The sequence below is a fragment of the Sebastes umbrosus genome, chromosome 8 (assembly GCF_015220745.1).
Source record: "Sebastes umbrosus isolate fSebUmb1 chromosome 8, fSebUmb1.pri, whole genome shotgun sequence".
NCBI lineage: Eukaryota > Metazoa > Chordata > Actinopteri > Perciformes > Sebastidae > Sebastes > Sebastes umbrosus.
In genome coordinates, this window is record NC_051276.1 from 23405402 (window position 1) to 23422820 (window position 17419).

At 41.1% G+C, this 17419-nt stretch overlaps 1 protein-coding gene across 1 annotated transcript in view; it reads left to right on the forward strand.

The window, feature by feature from the left end:
- The window catches only part of si:dkeyp-14d3.1 (transmembrane protein 132C), a 165186-nt gene that overhangs the window by 20997 nt on the left and 126770 nt on the right, over window positions 1–17419 (forward strand). Inside the window, exon 2 of the mRNA XM_037778985.1 lies at window positions 12907–13795. Coding sequence (XP_037634913.1) covers window positions 12907–13795 — 889 coding nt within the window. The remainder of the gene's footprint in view (window positions 1–12906; window positions 13796–17419) is intronic.

Sequence of the window (17419 nt, forward strand, 5' to 3'; positions counted from 1 at the left end):
TTCATCTTCTAATTTTCCACTTTACTTTCTGCTGCTTGCGTTGGGCGAATGAACAGAATTTCTCTTAAACTCTTAATTTCTTGCTCGAGATGAAACGTTCAATTTTAAGCAGACAAATCTTTGCCTCAGTTCACACCGCATTGATTGAATCTACACCTGATTCTCTCCATTCACATCTTTCCGTTGACGTTGAATACATTCGTACCGCCTCCAAATTTTGCTTTGCAATTTATCTGAAAGCACCGTTCAGCTTTCAAATGAAGACATTTACAGTCTAATAGTACTGCGAGGTATTATCCAATCAGGGTCAATTATCAGCATGATTATCGTCTATTCATTAGCAGTGAACCTAAGGTCTGGTGCAGCGGAGCATAGAAGAGGAAGAACTCAGAGAAAAGTCTACACTACATTCATAAACACTGCGTAGCCAAGTCTCGCAGTGTGGCAGCATTTACAGGGATTCAGCCTTGTCAGGAGAGCTCCAGGCAGAATTTATCATCCTATATGTGGGTGACCTTGGGGAGAGGTTTACCAGTAAATTTGGGGAGGGAGCAGGTTTGGATAAAGAGGCACTTAAGCATGCAGAGACACTGCGCTACAGAACTCTTTCATTTACTAGCTCTGTTTTTCACACCTTGCTATAAATAAAGGGATTTGAGGGGAAAATCTTCCCTCTGTACTGACTATATAAACTGATTTAATTAACTTACGGATTTTACGGCTATCATCCTGAGGTTCGTCAGCAAACTCTCTAAAGCCTTCACGATTCTGGCTTTAACTAATTCTCGGTAACAACAGTTCATTGTGAGAGTTTTTTTAAATGGACCCATAGTTGAACTCCGAAGTTTGCTGGCTTTGTTAAAAGTTTGGATTGATGCGTCTTGACCCTGGGAGGATAAAAAAAAAAACATGTTTTTGGCTTCATTCACACCCATTTTCATTATCGGAGGCGGCGGCTTGTTCCTCACACTCATCATAATAGAGGCACAGCGCTTCATTTTCAAGCCCAAAAAACACAGACAGGCGTAATCCATCCATAATCAGTCTGCTTGACTGGTGTTGTGATTTTCTTTGGTTTCCTTGATTTGGTGCAGTGTTAACATGATGTATTGGTGAAGAGGGGAACTATGATAGAGTTGTAGAACACTGAAAAGTGTCAAGAATTTCCCAGTTTGGGATCAATAAAGTACATCTATCTATCTATCTATCTATCTATCTATCTATCTATCTATCTATCCATCTATCTATCTAACTATCAGGGCTGTTGCAGTGAAGGAATTTCCCCTGCGGTGATAATGACTGGCTCAACAGCGCGATATGCAATATTGTTGCCCTTTTTTTTGTGCAAATTACTTCATTGAATTTATTGTTTGAGTGCTATATAAATAAGCTTTATTGTTAGGCATTAAATATTGGGTATATTGTTGCTTTCTAAATGACAAAGTTTTAAAACTAATTAAATATTGTTTTTGTTAAATGCAGAACACAGAAGGGCAGCTGAGACGCTTCGGTTGCGTCTGGTTGCTATGATACGGAATATCTGCAGAAGTAAAAATGTTGGCACAAGATAGAGTACTTGCTCTGGATGAAGGGAAGGCTGAAGCACATAGGGAGAGAGGACAGACCTGCTGGTCTATGTGTATTAACTTCTCCTCCATTGTTGTTGTAGCCTACATGTAGGATCTGGTCTGTGTGGTACTCCTCCTTTGTGATTGGATGGCTGGGTAAAAAATGACAGTGACGAGCGCAGAGTTTTATGCAAAGTTGAACAATTTTCAGTGCTCGGCGACAATAAAAAAAAACAGCCGGCGTTTGCGGCAGAATTTAAATACGCAGCGTGGCCATTGCAAAGAGTTAAAAAAAGAAAAAAAAGTGAACATAGCGGTTGTGGCGGTTGCTTGCCATCCCGTGCGTTTGGCATGTATTTCTCCACTAGAATGCTATTTGCTTTGTAATTTCTAACCTAGCTCTAATCAGTAGGTGGTCAATAAGTCCTGGGTGGATTTGTATCCACTTGTTCCCCTGTCCTAACAGAGCTACATCCCCATTAAATGTCCCTCTGCACTCACAAAGAGGCCGCCTGACTCTGCCCCGCGAATGCCTCTGTACTTAGCCTGATTTACGATATCGTTTCGCAATAAAGGCCAGCGTGAGGGGAAGAGATTCATTAAGGAGCCCCGTTTATGTTTTAGAGAAGTCCGGAGGGGCCCGCGGGAATACTGATTGGCACACAGATATGTGCTTGTCTCATCCTCCCAGCCCGAGCCAAAAGCTCTCAGCCCCTTTCCCCTCCAGCCATGTGCGCTGGACGGCACAAAGGAGGTGTTGTTCTCTGCCCGCAGGATGCCCAGGGTTCTTGCCACCCAGTCTGCAGCCTCCTGCTGTGGTAACACCGTTCCAGACATATCATGCCTCCTCGCAAGCACCTGGAGGCCTTTCTTAGCATCCCTTAATGACATCCCCGCTGACCCTTCCCAGCCAATAGCAGCGGCGCCGATTTGGGTTAGTCTCTTGCATCCACAGCTCTATACCAAACAGGCCGGCGGCACGGCATTGCAGTGTTTACTCTTCGTCGGTCGATACTCTTTAATCCCCGAGATGATGCTTTCTCTCATGAACTCAAAATAGCTCTTCCTCCTCCCCAGTGAAGCCACGGGCCCATTACTCTTTATTAGCTCTTAGCGTCTTAAAATGTGGCCATCCATTAGAGGCAACAAACATCCCCAGCAGGTCCCTTTGTAGCCAGCACACACGCACACACACACACACTAATTTAAACTGACCCTTAATCAAGAGCAATTATTGTGCATTGAATTCAGCTCATCTCCAAGACAAAGAAGAGTCACCTGCGTAGCATATTCCCTCCAAACTTTGTATTGTGGCCCTACCCCCCTCCCCCATGACTCTTACTTATCAGCTGGGCGGACCTCTATCTGCCTGAATGATTTCTTTTCTATGGAAGCTGGCATGAAGTAATACCATACTGTGTCACGTATTGATTCTTTTCCCAGTCCCTCTTTCTTGAATTTCTCGGTGACCGAAAAGCATAAATCATCCGCAAATGATCCTTGAAGGAAATAGTGTAATTATTATTCTTGACGCATGGTCACAAATTCAATAGCCCTTATTAATTGTACATGGAGAGAAATATGATGTGGGTAATTCAATGGGACTGGAGAGCTTTTCCGTCATCCCTCATGTTTTAAGACTGTCCTGTTTGTCATTCATGACAAAAGCTCAGAATGATTCAGGGTCAGGATGAGGGTCGAAAGGGAGTGTAATTGTAAACCTCGACAAACAGCAGCTTTGCTATAATGATGCCGTAACCCCTATTGTATGTGACCCCTTGTGTAAGAGATTATGAATCTCTGAAGAGAATCCAGGTATCACAGAAACATCCACCCTTTTCTCTATCACTTTGCTTTTCACCATCTACTTCCTTTTCAGCTTTCTGTTTCTTATTTCTTGTCTTCTGTCTTGACGTGTGTGTGATGAAGCATAAAGACAGGCAACCGACCAGCCAGCCAGACAGCCACACGGGCGGCCATTCACTTCTGTGTCCACCCATGTTATTACAGCCAGGAGTGGACAGCAGCAACGCGGCCTCTCCTTCCCTGGTGTCCTCTATTGTGGCTTTTCATTTACTCAGCCTCTGCGAGTGTGAAGGCTGCTCTTCGCTCCGCCAGTCCTATTCCAGCTCTACATATCCTAGCGTGGAGCCCCGGCTGTGGGATGAGTGAGTCTGTATGAGGCTGGGTACAGGAGGGGTGCTGCTTGGCTAGTTAGCACTCATCTGAGACCTGTCTTTCTCCCCTGCACACCTCTACACAGCCGTGTCTGACAGAAAGAGACTCTGACTGTTAACTTCAGAAACTGGAGAGCTTAAATTGACTGTATGTGCAAGAGCGGCATCAGATATTTTAAAGTGACAACTAAACTGATTGGAACTCAAATTTTTGCAAGGCTTTTTACATGCTGCACGCTTATATATATAAGAAACTAGATTACACAGAAACTAGGCCAGTGCTGACAGATTGTAAATCCATTTCTTCTATTAGGCTTTAAGATTGTTTTCCACTGAGCTGTGTTATGGCCAGAACTAAAGTCTGTCTTCTCAAATTAAGTTATTTCCCTCAAAACCACAAATGTAAATCTCATGGTAGCGTTAGAGGAAAGGTCAGAGGATCTTTAAAGTAATTAGGATGCATCATCTGGTAACTGTGAATGTCTGTACAGAATTTTGTGGCAAGCAATCCAGTCAGGTTGTTCTCATACACCGTTCGGAGCTATACCTACAAAAACTAAAGCACTGTAATTCGTATATATATCCTACAAAAGCGATTTGTATGCAATCCACGTAATTATGAACCAGGAAGTATAAAGAGCGACAAACGCAGCACAGGGAAGAGGTTGGATGGGTGGGTCAAAACACCAGACTTTCGCCCAGGAACCCGGTGTTCATGTCCTGTGTGAAACCATGTAACTTCCGTACTTAAGTAACACCACTTCCGGTGTTATTTTAACCCAAACCACAATCTTTTCCTAAACCTAACTAAGTAGTTGTGTTACCTAAACCTAACCAAGTTGTTCCCTGTGAAGAAGGAAGTTTATTTTGAAAAGAGTGGAGAGGAAACTGATACTTGCGTCACGTGTTACTGGACATTCGCACGAAAAATGAGGAATAACTTGTCGTAAGATATCATACGAATCATTGTATGAGGATACAAGGATCCAGTAGATGTGGGAATACTTCAAAAACCACCTTTCATTCAGGAGACCGGTGTTCGTACCCCGTCTGAAACCAGAAGTCAACGTTATATTGTTTGTACATATGTTGTACATTTATTTGTCACGTAACTTCCACATTTAAGTAACACCACTTCCGGTGTTATTTTAACCCAAACCACAATCTTGTCCTAAACCTAATTAAGTAGCTGTGTTACTTAAACCTAACCAAGTTTTTCCTGTGAAGACATAAGTTTATTTTGAAAAGACTGAAATTGACACATGCGTCACGTGTTGCTGGACATTCGCACGAAAAATTAGGAATAACTTTTCGTAAGATATCATACGAACCATGCTGCATGGGGATACGTTGACCCAGTAGATGTACTTCATTGGATGAGTGAAAATTATGACCTGCTGGTGGAGCTAGATGAAAAGTCAGGGGATCATCAAAATTATTAGGATTCATCCTCTGGGGACCATGAATGTCTGTATAAAATTTCATGACAAAGAATTAAAAAATTGTTGAGATACTTCAATCTGGGCCAAAATGGTGGACCGACCGACTCAGTCTGTCTAAAAATCTAAATAACTCTGTATGTGCAGACATAAAGTGCTTTCATAATGCCCATTCACCAACAACATTTAATGATGCAACCATCCGCTGTATTTGTTCGATGCTGCAATCACCGAGGTCTCGTTGGCGAGAGGTCCTGACAGCTGTTCCATGAGGAAAACAAAGCCTCAACAGTGTTTCCATGTAGAGAGGGAGAAAAAAATCCCATTTTATTAAAAACTGGAAATGAAGAAAGAGCCTCAAACATTTCAATTTATCCGGCTCAGCATAATGCTGCCTATCGTTTTACAATTTAATGCCACACAATAGGGAAATTTAATTATACATGATGTGGATCATAACGTGTGTGCTGAAATAGACATTTTTCTCAGTTGAATTATCATTATTTTTCTTTTGTCTTTGCATTTCTGTGCCAGCTGAAAGTTATGTGTGTCCCCTCCCCACTCCTCCCTATATTGAAGAAATCTGATTTGCAAATGTGGTATCTTTTAACATTCCTTATTTATCTAGCCTATATCTACTACAGTACAAGTGCAGTTAGTGATACTACATATATTGCTGCTATGACGATTGACAGTTGCTACTACTATCACACGGCTCATACAGTGACAATTATTCTGGAGTTGACAGAGGTTGACATGACTGAGAGTTGTTTATAGATCTGATATGTTGGTGGCAGCTGATGAAAAGTAGTGCTAAATACTTTTTGATGGGTGACTACCAATGTTACTTATTACAGAAAATGTAAAGTTACATTACACTTTACTTGACTGTCGTTACTCAGCACATCTATGTCACCTCCCAGACCATCAACAGCTAGCTTAATGTTTACCCCAGTGACTGCACGCAGCAATCCAGAATAGGGATGTCACAATACCAGAAATTTAGTAGTCGATACCAATAACAGTGAAATTCCACAATTCTCAATACCAATTCGATACCACGATAAAAAACAAAAGTAAAACAATAAATCCCATGTACTTCAATATACACTCCTTTCTATTTTATATTGCTGTGAAAACATCTCCTTCAAACAAATGGATTTAATCAAGATTCTCCCCAAAAACTACAATTTACAAAATTACATTTGAACACATCCTGCGATTATAATTTAACTTCGCCCAATACTCATTTTTATTGAATAGAGCCTGATAACATCATAATGATAATCACTCAAAGGGCACCTCCCATGTTGAAATTGGCAAGACAAGAGCTAGTTAACGTTAACTGCAGCCGGTAAGCAGCACGGTCCTGAACGGAGCTACCAGGAAACGTTATCTAGCTCTCCTCCTGCTGATTTCAACACAGATTTGTTGTTCACAATGTAGTATTATCAGGGAAAAATAAGATGTTTACTGCATCCCAAACACATTTTATATCATTGCCAAAAACGAGTACTGTCACATTTTCAGAATTGTATCATCAACTTGGTACCGAAGTATCGGTTCTCGTGACATCCCTAATCCAGACCTCCAGTTCCTGCTCCGAGCTAACATGTACTAGACATGTACTGTACTAGACAACTGAAGGCAGACAAATCTGATATCAACCCTCTCTCAAACTCCTGGTAAGACAGGACAAATAAAACAACCCTCAAATTGTCGAAGTAATGGAGCGTTATCGTTACTGGGATTCGTAGCCTAACTGCAATGTTATTTTAATGACTAGGTTACATTTTTTCCCAATTGTTATCCCTTAAACCATTTGTTACTGAATCTGAGTTACTGAGTTACTAATCACATTAATAACACATTACTTAGTGACACGTATGAAGCAGGAGGAGGTTAGCTTAGCTTAGCGTAAAGCCTAGGAGAAACAGCTAGTCTGGCTCCGTCCAAATGTAAAAAGCCGTAGCTTCATATTTACTGTACAGACATGTGAGGTATCAATCTCCTCGTCTAACCCTTGGCAAGAAAACATAAAGCATTATTTTGCGAAATGTCGAACTAATCCTTTAACACAGATAATTCCGCTGCACACTATTGTCAATAGTGCCAATACTGCTAATATACAGTCCAATGAAGTAAAGTGAGAGCCGGCCTATAGGGACACTATAACCAGGCAGTTGTAGGGGCCACAGCAGGAGAGGGCCCACACAGATTCCAAAAGAAAGATTGTATTACACAGGAGTGCCGAGAGCGATATTCTCTCAGGGGGTCCAGTTATCTGAGCTACACCCCTGCTGCACAGAAAAACAAAGAACGACTGGAGTTCGGAAAGTAGGTTTGTACTGTGTTTTTCAATTTCTCCTCCCCAGAACAAAAAGAGGGAGCGATTCATCTCGAAATAGCTTTGTATGATTTATTAATTCCAATCTATAGCACAGGCTTGCTGATTCTGATTATGCTGGATCTGGGTTTTAGAGATTTCCAGGCTTTATTTGTATTGAGATAGGATTATTTTCCAGTTTATAAATTCAGTATCAGTTTTCAGGCGCTGGTCCTGAACAAGGTTTGCATGCTTATGCTGCTGTTACAGTAGGTGAACTGGCTCTCAACTGTTTGGGGGGCTGTTTGAAAAGACCAATTGCATATACATCCACAATTTAAGCTCCCTGATTAGACTGTCGTAATTAAAAACAAAGCATGCATTAAATCATTTTTAAAGAGAGTTTAAGTTACATCTGAGCCAAATCAACATCAAGTTAAATCCTTGTTTATCATTGATCATCTGAGTGTCCATAAGTAATCATTATACACACTGTGTTCTACTACTTGACACAGACACAGTTTGGTGCAGATGTACTAAGATCCTAATTTGTATTGGATTTTCCATTTTCTGTTCCATTTCCTCCTTTCCACTAGAATACCTGCTCATCTTATGAAGAGATGACTGCGCTTTTAGATTTTGTTTGTACACAAGCTGTGCCTCATTGCTTTGCTCTAAATAGAATTCTAATAACTTCTTTGATAGGTACACACGGTACTGTAGTTTGAAAAAACCCTGTGTTTCTCGAACAAGGTCTTTCTTCACATGGTTTTATTCAGATGCTGCTACTTGTAATTGTAAATAGAGATTCATTCATTTTGTCTGGTTCTTTTTTTTCTAGTTTGCTGGCATCAAATATTATCAGAGCAGCCTTTTAAAATTACATTTGTATTTGTAATGTTTGGATCACATTTTGAATGGTGGATATTTTGGTCCTTTTAGATAAGATAAATGCCTCTTGTTGCTGCACAATGTAAAATCTGTAAGTTAAATAAAACAATGATGGATCCAGTTGAAAATCAGTTACTTGAAAATGCTAAACGTGGGATTGGGAGCATTTCTATTGCTTCCGCATGGCTCTCAACATGGCGACAGCTAAGCTGGCGGCTTGTAACGAATGGTGCTAACAGAGCTAACAGTGTTTACCTGGGGGGGAACCAGAGAGTGGGTGATATGCAATGTAATCAATACACATTACATATTATTGAAAATGTAATTACATTACAGAAAAGTAATCAGTAACATTACTCTTTACTTGACAGTCATTACTCAGTACAGCTCAACAGGGAAATTCCACGATTCTCAATACCAATTTGATACCATGGTAAAATAACTAAAAACTAAATCCCATATTTTTCAACATACACTCCTTTATTACTGTTTGCATACTGGTTTTTGTTAGGAGGTTAAACAGGTCATATTTCCCTCTCTATTATCTATTTCAAACACTTGAAACAACTGTATTTATTTTAAGTTTCTCACCAAAAACTACATTTTACAAGATTACATTTGAACACATCATGATAACGTTAGTATTTAACTTTGACCAATTAATTTTTACTGAATAGAGCCTGAATGCACCAAAATGTAAATTACGCTTCCCTGATGGCACTGTCGGTCAGGGCGAAGTTATCAGCTGTAACCGTTGTATGAGAGCAGTGCAGAGCGGCAGCAGTAATCTAGCCAGTAGGGCACGCTCATAAGCATGAACATGCACTAAAAGCACACACAGCTGGCCCGACTATGTCAACACACACAGAGGGAGAGCGACTTCATTCTCTGCTCAGGTAGACATTACTCCTCTATATCTTTACATAGCAAATAGTTGTTTGCTGATATATTAATGCTTTGGATATCATATAGAGGACCTTTAACATGCTTTATTGAATTCTTTGCGATGGGAATGATATGCATTTATACTATACTACAAACACCAGCAGCGTGACGAGACGCTGAGCGTCTATTCTGTGCTGAGCACTGCGTGTTTGGTGTTTTTTTCAAGTTGCAGTGACGTGAAAAATCTACAACTGACGCTGCACTTGTCACTGTCACTTTTTAACAAGCTGTCCAATATCACAAATACCAACTGTCACATCCTATGTGTACAAGTGCTGAACAACATGGAGGAGAAATTAGTACACATAGACCAGCGGGTCCGTCCTTTCTCCCTTCCTTCCCTTCATCCTGAGCAAGTACTCTACCTTGTGCCGACATTTTTACTTCTGCGGATATTCCGTATCATAGCAACTAGACGCAACCAAAGCATCTCAACTTCCCTTCTGTGCTCTGCATTTAACAATAAACAATATTTAATTAGTTTTGAAACTGTCATCTTTGTTATTTAAGAGCAACAATATACCTTATAATAGCCATAACAAAAAAGGCTATTTCTATAGCATTAAAATCAGGATAAATGAATACATTTACAAAAAAAAAGAGGCAATAATATCGTGCTGTTGAGCTATATAGCAATAATTATCACCGCAGGGGAAATTCCTTCACCGCAACAGCCCTAGGACTGACCAATGTTATGCAATATATTTCCAGCTTTTGTGTATAAGTACAAGTGTGGACACATTTTAATCCTTTATGTCAGCTGTGAAAACAATAAATCCCATTTGAACACAGAGAGTAAGGTGCAGTCCTGGGGAGAGAGCACTTTGCTTTCACTTTACCTGAGACACGAGGGCCCAGACATGAGAATGAGAGTACCATTACTACAGCACCCAGGGACCAGAGGACAACTTTGTTCCTGGCTGTTCTGTCTTACCGGACTATCAAGCTTTTCATTTGTCAGCAGCGCAATGCCACGTATACAACAATGCCTCTTGCCAACAAACAGCACAAGGCTCCTGCTTGTTCAGGAAAAATACAAATTGCTCTGTGGTGCTCTGCTGCTCAGAAGTCTGTGTTCGCTGTCGTAAAACACGAGGTCTGGATCAGAGTGTTTACTCTGGAGCAGCTAACTGATGCTTTAAGTAGGACCGGTGCTGCCCCTGGGTTGAGGGTTGGAGCCTGCCTGCAACCTTGCATCCCCCAGTGGGGACGGCAGCACTGAGGTCAAGCAGGGGCACCATGAATCACAAATCCCCGTCTGATTTGTAAACTGTTGGGACATTGATTTACACGGGTGATCAGAGGAAAGAAATCCTCTGGCAGCCAGCAGGAAGATGGGGGTATGCTGAGGGCGTGTAATCACACAGCAGATTGCTCTTGAGAAGAAGGTCAAAGCCCACTCTTATTGTGATTAAAACCTTTTTTATGCGGGCTGAGTTGGTCCTGTTCCTTGATAATAAAGGAGTCTGTACTGTGAATTTGTTCTTAACTGTAACATTGGAGGGCAAAACTGCACACAGTGGGCTTAATTCTGATTATGATTATATCTTTAGATGATCTGATAAGCAGCCTTACCAGTTATCTGTACTGTGCATCTAAACATGACCGATAATAACATCTCCTCCTTGTGTTGGACCCTTTACAGACTATTTAATACTAATAGTAGCTACACTTTTCAGTCAGTACCAAAAACGATAGAAATATTTTTCTCCTAGTTTATCAACAGAAGCACAGGTTCACAATTGTTAAATGTTGCATACACCAGTGAACATAAAAATAAAATATAATTGGCATAGTAATGATTTCCATCAGGAAAGAACAAGATTATGAATCCATTCAGGAATTAAATGGTAGCTATTATTTCTTGACAATTTTTTATATTCGTTGTGGACATATTTCGATCAGTACCAAAAGACTGTTGCGGTTCGATCAGGTTGGATTACCAACAGGGCACCAGACCCCCAGGGGCCTCAAAAGTCTGACTTGTATTGCAAATTTCTTATGGAATATACATTACTAACGTAAAATATTAAAATTTTTAAAAAGGTCTATGAAATAATGTTGTCAAACAATAAATAATTCAGTCAACGTTCAATTCCTGCAAAATTCCTGCGGCAATTCACGCAGAAGTCAATATTTGAAAATAAAAGTAATATGGAGTAAGGGGCCGTTCACATGCCATGTTTTTTGCTCCCTGAAATCCATTGTTGTCAATGTAGACGTGCGTCAGGCGCGCTCAAACGCACAATGTGCAAGTGTTCCCAAGCCCCTATTTTTCAGGCCGCGACAGCTGTGGCGTGAGATAAAATGTCAGCAGATATCTTTTCTTTCTTCTGTAAATATCAGCCTTCGGTAAATAAATGGAGGGGAAGTTATACATTCCAGTGCAGGGCTACCAAGAGCTTTATGATCTGTTTCATAGACTATTTTACTTGCTTCACTCTCTTCATCGAAAAACACCCGTTGAAAGGTGAACCAAATTGACACAATTGAGACATCTAGCAGTAAAGGTTCTATGATGGACTGACAGTGCTGGATATCCATTTATCTTTGTTTTGACTTTGTTTAGTTAAGTCAGTGAGGCTTATTGCCAAATTAACGCAACTTCATTATCATCGCAGTATGCAGGCTTTGGTTGCTTAGTAACGGCAGGTGCGACAGGAGTGCAACCTCCCAAGTACCTCGGATAAAAAGATGAAAGCGGCACTGCTGGCATTCTCCGCGTGTTTTTGGACGCTACATGTGAACGACCCCTTACATGCTGTTTCAGATCATGTAGCATAGAGTCTGACTTTACACTACAGTAAATGCAACAAGACAAAGCATGTCATTTAGAGTTTTGAATTTTGTGTGCAATTTCATTATTTTGTGTTTAAATGTAAGAATTTTGCATGTTTTGCATTAAGAGTTTTTACACATATCTTCGGGCCAGGTAGTATTATTGCAGCATATAGTACATTTTGATACATACACAATTCACAGAGGGGTGAGGGGTCAGAAGGGGTCCCACTGCAATTTTTACCCCGAACAGGTTTCAATTCCCAGCTCCAACTCTATGTATGACGTTGCACTATTGCACTTGTCTGGCAGTTCAAAACCCCAAAATATGTAATTTCTAGTGATAGAGCAGCAAATGAGACACGGCAGGAACCAGTGAATACACTTAATCAATCATTTGATTGTAAAAATTGTTAATTAGTTTATGCTTTTTTTAGTTAATCGTTTCAGCACTAATTATGATGTGATGGAGAAACTCAGTCACAGTAATCATTCCAGATGACTGGATCCTCTCTTTGTCCTGTTTTATACTGTTAGTATAAAGTGTCACTGCAAACACTTCACTACACTCACCTTCACATTCTCACAACCTTATGTCCTACAACACATAGAGTCAGAGATAGTAAGTGGCAGGAAAACATTATGTAACATCCCATTATGAATAGATACTATTATGAACAATACTATGAGTAAAATGGCTCTCACTCACCACTAGCTTCTAGTTTTGCTTAAAGGCTGTCTGTGAGCGTTTCCTGACTCAGCTCTTCTCTTCTGTCTTTTAGTAGCCGACTGTCGAGTCTTAGAGGGATTGCAGAGATATTCCTCCATCCCCACATACCTGCCTGTCAACTACCAGGTGCTCAACGCGGACTTGGCGTTCTTCCTGAAGGAAGCCAACCAGGACTTCATGAGGAACTCTAGCCTGATGTCGCGGACTGAGCCCTTCTTTATCTACCAGGCCAGAAGTTTGCCCTCGATGAACACCAGCTACGGGCCTCTCTCTGTGGAGCAGCCCGTCCCTTTAGAGCTCCTACAGAGCCCGGGGACGTTCCCTGCCTCTTCTGTATTCACCTTCAACTGGAAGGTGCAGACCTTTATCATGAACACCAGGATTCACTTGGCCAAGCCCAGAGTCCAGGTGCTGTTTTACATCGTGGGCAGGGACTGGGACGACTACAGCGCCATCGACAAGCTGCCCTGTGTGCACATGTTCGCTTTCCACGAGACCCAGGAGGTGCGTGGCACTTGCCTGCTGAAGGGGGGACTGGGGCTGTGCGTGGCCGAGCTGGAGCCCTTGGCCGGCTGGTTCAGCCCGCCCAGCGTAGTGCCGGGACGCCAGAGGAACCTCGAAGCGTCCGAGGGCACGCCGGTGGAGCTCTACTACATGCTGCAGTCCACAGAGGCAGGGGAGTGCCACTCGGATGAGGCCAGGAAGGACAACTTCATCCGCTCAAGCCAGGAAGGGCTGTTTGGCTCCTACACCTCCACACCGCTGCGGAGGATCGGGGGTGTGAGGCTCTACCAGAACCCCAATCCACCGCCCCTCGCTGAGCACAGGCTGGATAATAACTTTATGGTCATGGTGCCAGCCACACCCATGAGACGGAGGGAAACCATCTCTGCTTTTATCACTGTGTCAGCCGAGTCTCCTGTGGAGATGTTTACTCTCAGGTAAGGATGCTTTCTTTTTGTTCTTCTGTGAAGTGTCTGCCTGCAGACTTTCTCTGTCAGACTCAGACTGTGGAATCCTGCAGTCAGTGTCTATTGACTCATTCATTATAGTCTCCCTTAAAGATTGAGGCAGGATCCACACAAAGGATTTTCAAAAAATATGAGGACTGTCAAAGTTAACGCGACAATAACGCGTTAACGCAAATTAATTTTAACACCACTAATTTCTTTAATGCATTAACACAACTTGCGATTTTTAGGTTGTAGCTGGCTCAGTTTTAAAGCTAGAGTGAAGATACTGGTCATATGAAACTAGAAAATCTAAGGAATCCAACTATCTCATACTAGCTTGTCAGGAAGGAGGCTAAATAACGAGGAAAAACTAGTATGGCCATTTTCAAAGGGGTCCCTTGGCCTCTGAGCTCTAGATATGTTATTGAAAATGGGTTCTATGGGTACCCATGAGTCTCCCCTTTACAGACATGCCCACTTCATGATAATCACATGCAGTTTAGGGCAAGTCATAGTCAAGTCAGCACACTGACACACTGACAGCTGTTTTCGCCATGTTATGATTTGAGCAGATTTTTGTATGCTAAATGCAGTACCTCTGAGGGTTTCTGGACAATATTTGTCACTGTTTTGTGTTGTTAATTGATTTCAAATAATAAAAATATACATACATTTGCATAAAGCAGCATATTTGCCAACTCCCATGTTGATAAGAGTATTAACTACTTGACAAATCTCTCTTAAGGTAAACTTTAATCAGATAAAAAATGTGCGATTAATTTGTGATTAGTCACAATTAACTATTTTGATTAACAGCTCTAAAAAAATATATACACATTGAAACGTGGCTAAATGTTATTTTCATTCTCTTCTTTCTATTAGCAAACACGGGTTCCTGTGTCTCAGCAGGTTAAACCTCCGTTCTCTCCCCTGCTCGCCATAATCACTCATATTGTGTTTCATTATAACCACAATTTACTTGTTCTCATTGACTTGTTGACATTGACAACTGAATGAGTATGAAATAATTATTTGATCCCAGCTCATAAACGCCACCCGTTAACCAAGGTAAACAGCAGCTCCTGTGCTGCTGCGCTGAGACCGTTGATCAAATCAGTATTGATCGTGGAGTCGTTTGACAACATAAACGTATAAACACGGGCTAATGACGACAACTCGACTCTGTGATTGGCTGTATTGGAATTCCAATCGAGTGATCAGAGGGCGCGTTAGAGGAAAGATGGCTTCTTGACTTTGCACATCTTTAGCATAAGTCTACATCTGTGGAGGCAAGTGTCTTCATCTTAGAGAAGTGATCTTTATCATCACCTGCATTCAGACAGGTGTGTAGGAGAATAAGTGAATGAGTTGCAAAAATCTGCCCCTGCACACTGTTGACACTAATGGCAAATTAATGAAATGACTATTTTTCAGTCAAGTGACCTTCATCACATTTTTTATAAAAAAAATGACAACAAGTCTGCACAAACACTCACAAAGGAGAACAACTCATTCAAGGGACCAAGCAATGAACTGTTCATAAACAAACATGGACTTATAATTAAGTTTTTTAGGGGGGTTATGTGCTGGACTAGTTCATGGCCGGGACCAGTTGCTAGGCAACCAGTGGATATTCCAGGAAGTTACTTTTTCCGAACAAGAGAAAAAGGTTGCGCCCGAAATTCCATACTGACATGCTATTTAGTACGCTTAAACAGTATGCGAGATATTTTGGTTTATCCGAAACTTTAGTATGAAACCAATAGTACGCAAATTGCATACTATTTCCTGTGAAATATTACAGTATGCAACGCTGGACACTACGGCAGCATAAATATCCCACAAAGTAATGCGGCAGTAACGACAACGTTCATAACGGACGTTGACAGACAGCTCTGTAACGTCAATAACGCTTCAATCTAACTGTAAGTAACTGGCATAGCCATTTTCAAAGGGGTCCCTTGACCTCTGACCTCAAGATATGTGAATGACAATTGGTTCTATGGGTACCCACGAGTCTCCCCTTTACAGACATGCCCACTTTATGATAATCACATGCAGTTTGGGGCAAGTCATAGTCAAGTCAGCACACTGACACCCTGACAGCTGTTGTTGCCTGTTGGGCTGCAGTTTGCCATGTTATGATTTGAGCATATGTTTTTATGCTAAATGCAGTACCTGTGAGGGTTTCTGGACAATTTTTGTCATTGTTTTGTTTTGTTAATTGATTTCTAATAATAAATATATACATACATTTACATAAAGCAAGCATATTTGTCCACTCCCATGTTAAGAGTATTAAATACTTGACAAATCTCCCTTTAAGGTACATTTTGAACAGATACAAAATTTGCAATTAATTTGCGATGTGAAATATTTTAATCGATTGACAGCGCTAGTTTCTTTTGTGATCTTGCCACCTTAAACATCATAACCTCTCATTCAGGTAACCAAGCAGTTCTTCCACATTGAAATAGGGTAAGAGCAGGGTTATCTCTCGGAAATAGCTTGATTCAGTAAAGCTGTTGATAGGTACTAATTACAGTGAACAGATGAGACAAAATGATTTAGATAATTAACGTCAGATGCAAATGAGGATGCCATTAATTACAATGCACGTCCATTAGTGTAATGACTGAAGCCGATCTTAATCGCACCGGTTTGGAACATTCACAAACCTTCCGAGAAGCTGCGACGAGGGGTCAAGCCAATTCGTCAAAGTGTGTAAAAGAAAACAAGCTGTATGCTGAATAGGAGTGTTTTCTGCTTAGGCAAGGTGAAAAAGCACAGAGGCAATTTTAAAATGAAATATATTAATGTTTATATAAAGCTGTTCCACTCTTATTTTCCAGTTGTTTACTCATGAAGATCATTTACTCGGCTAACAGAAAAGATACACAGTGTGTGCTTTAGGCTCTAAAATTGGAGTTAAGGTAAACAAGTTCACAATAGCTGTGAAGTTTTAACAAGCCAAACAAATTCCCCAGACGTGTGTCCTTCCTGTGCTTCATTTAATTACCAAATACTTGTCCCGAAGTGATAAGGCGTTGGGAACTTTTTTTTTTTTCCTTTTTCTAAATTGAGAAACTCGTCTTTCATCAGTCAAATTGAGCAGACCAGGCTGGCCACAGAGGCGATGCCTGTGGTGTTTTTATTTGGCAGCGGAGCGCATGGCGGGCGCAGGTTGGCCATCTGAGAGCGGCAGATATGGAAAGGCCTCTGTGTGGTCCTAGGTGATAAGGCTGTCCTCATACATGCATTTGTTGGGACGCTTAATCACCAGAGCGAGACAGACTTTGATCTCTATATTCACAACATCATAATCATCTGTGTGCCGCACACTTCTGTGTTAGCCGTTGTTGGCGGTGTAGCCCTGAATGCACAATGAGCTTATGATCCTGTGAAATCTGTCGAGCAGACCCGCCGTCACTTTAGTTTTAAATATTTATTAGATCCCACAATTTCGTTCGTTTAATAACAAAATCCATGTCCTTCGTATTCATAGTGTTATCCCTCCTTCAGCGTGGGCATGTGTAAACAACATATCAGTATTAAAATGCTCACTTTCTTTCTCCACACGCCTGGAAAAGGGTAAATTTAAAAAGAAAATTA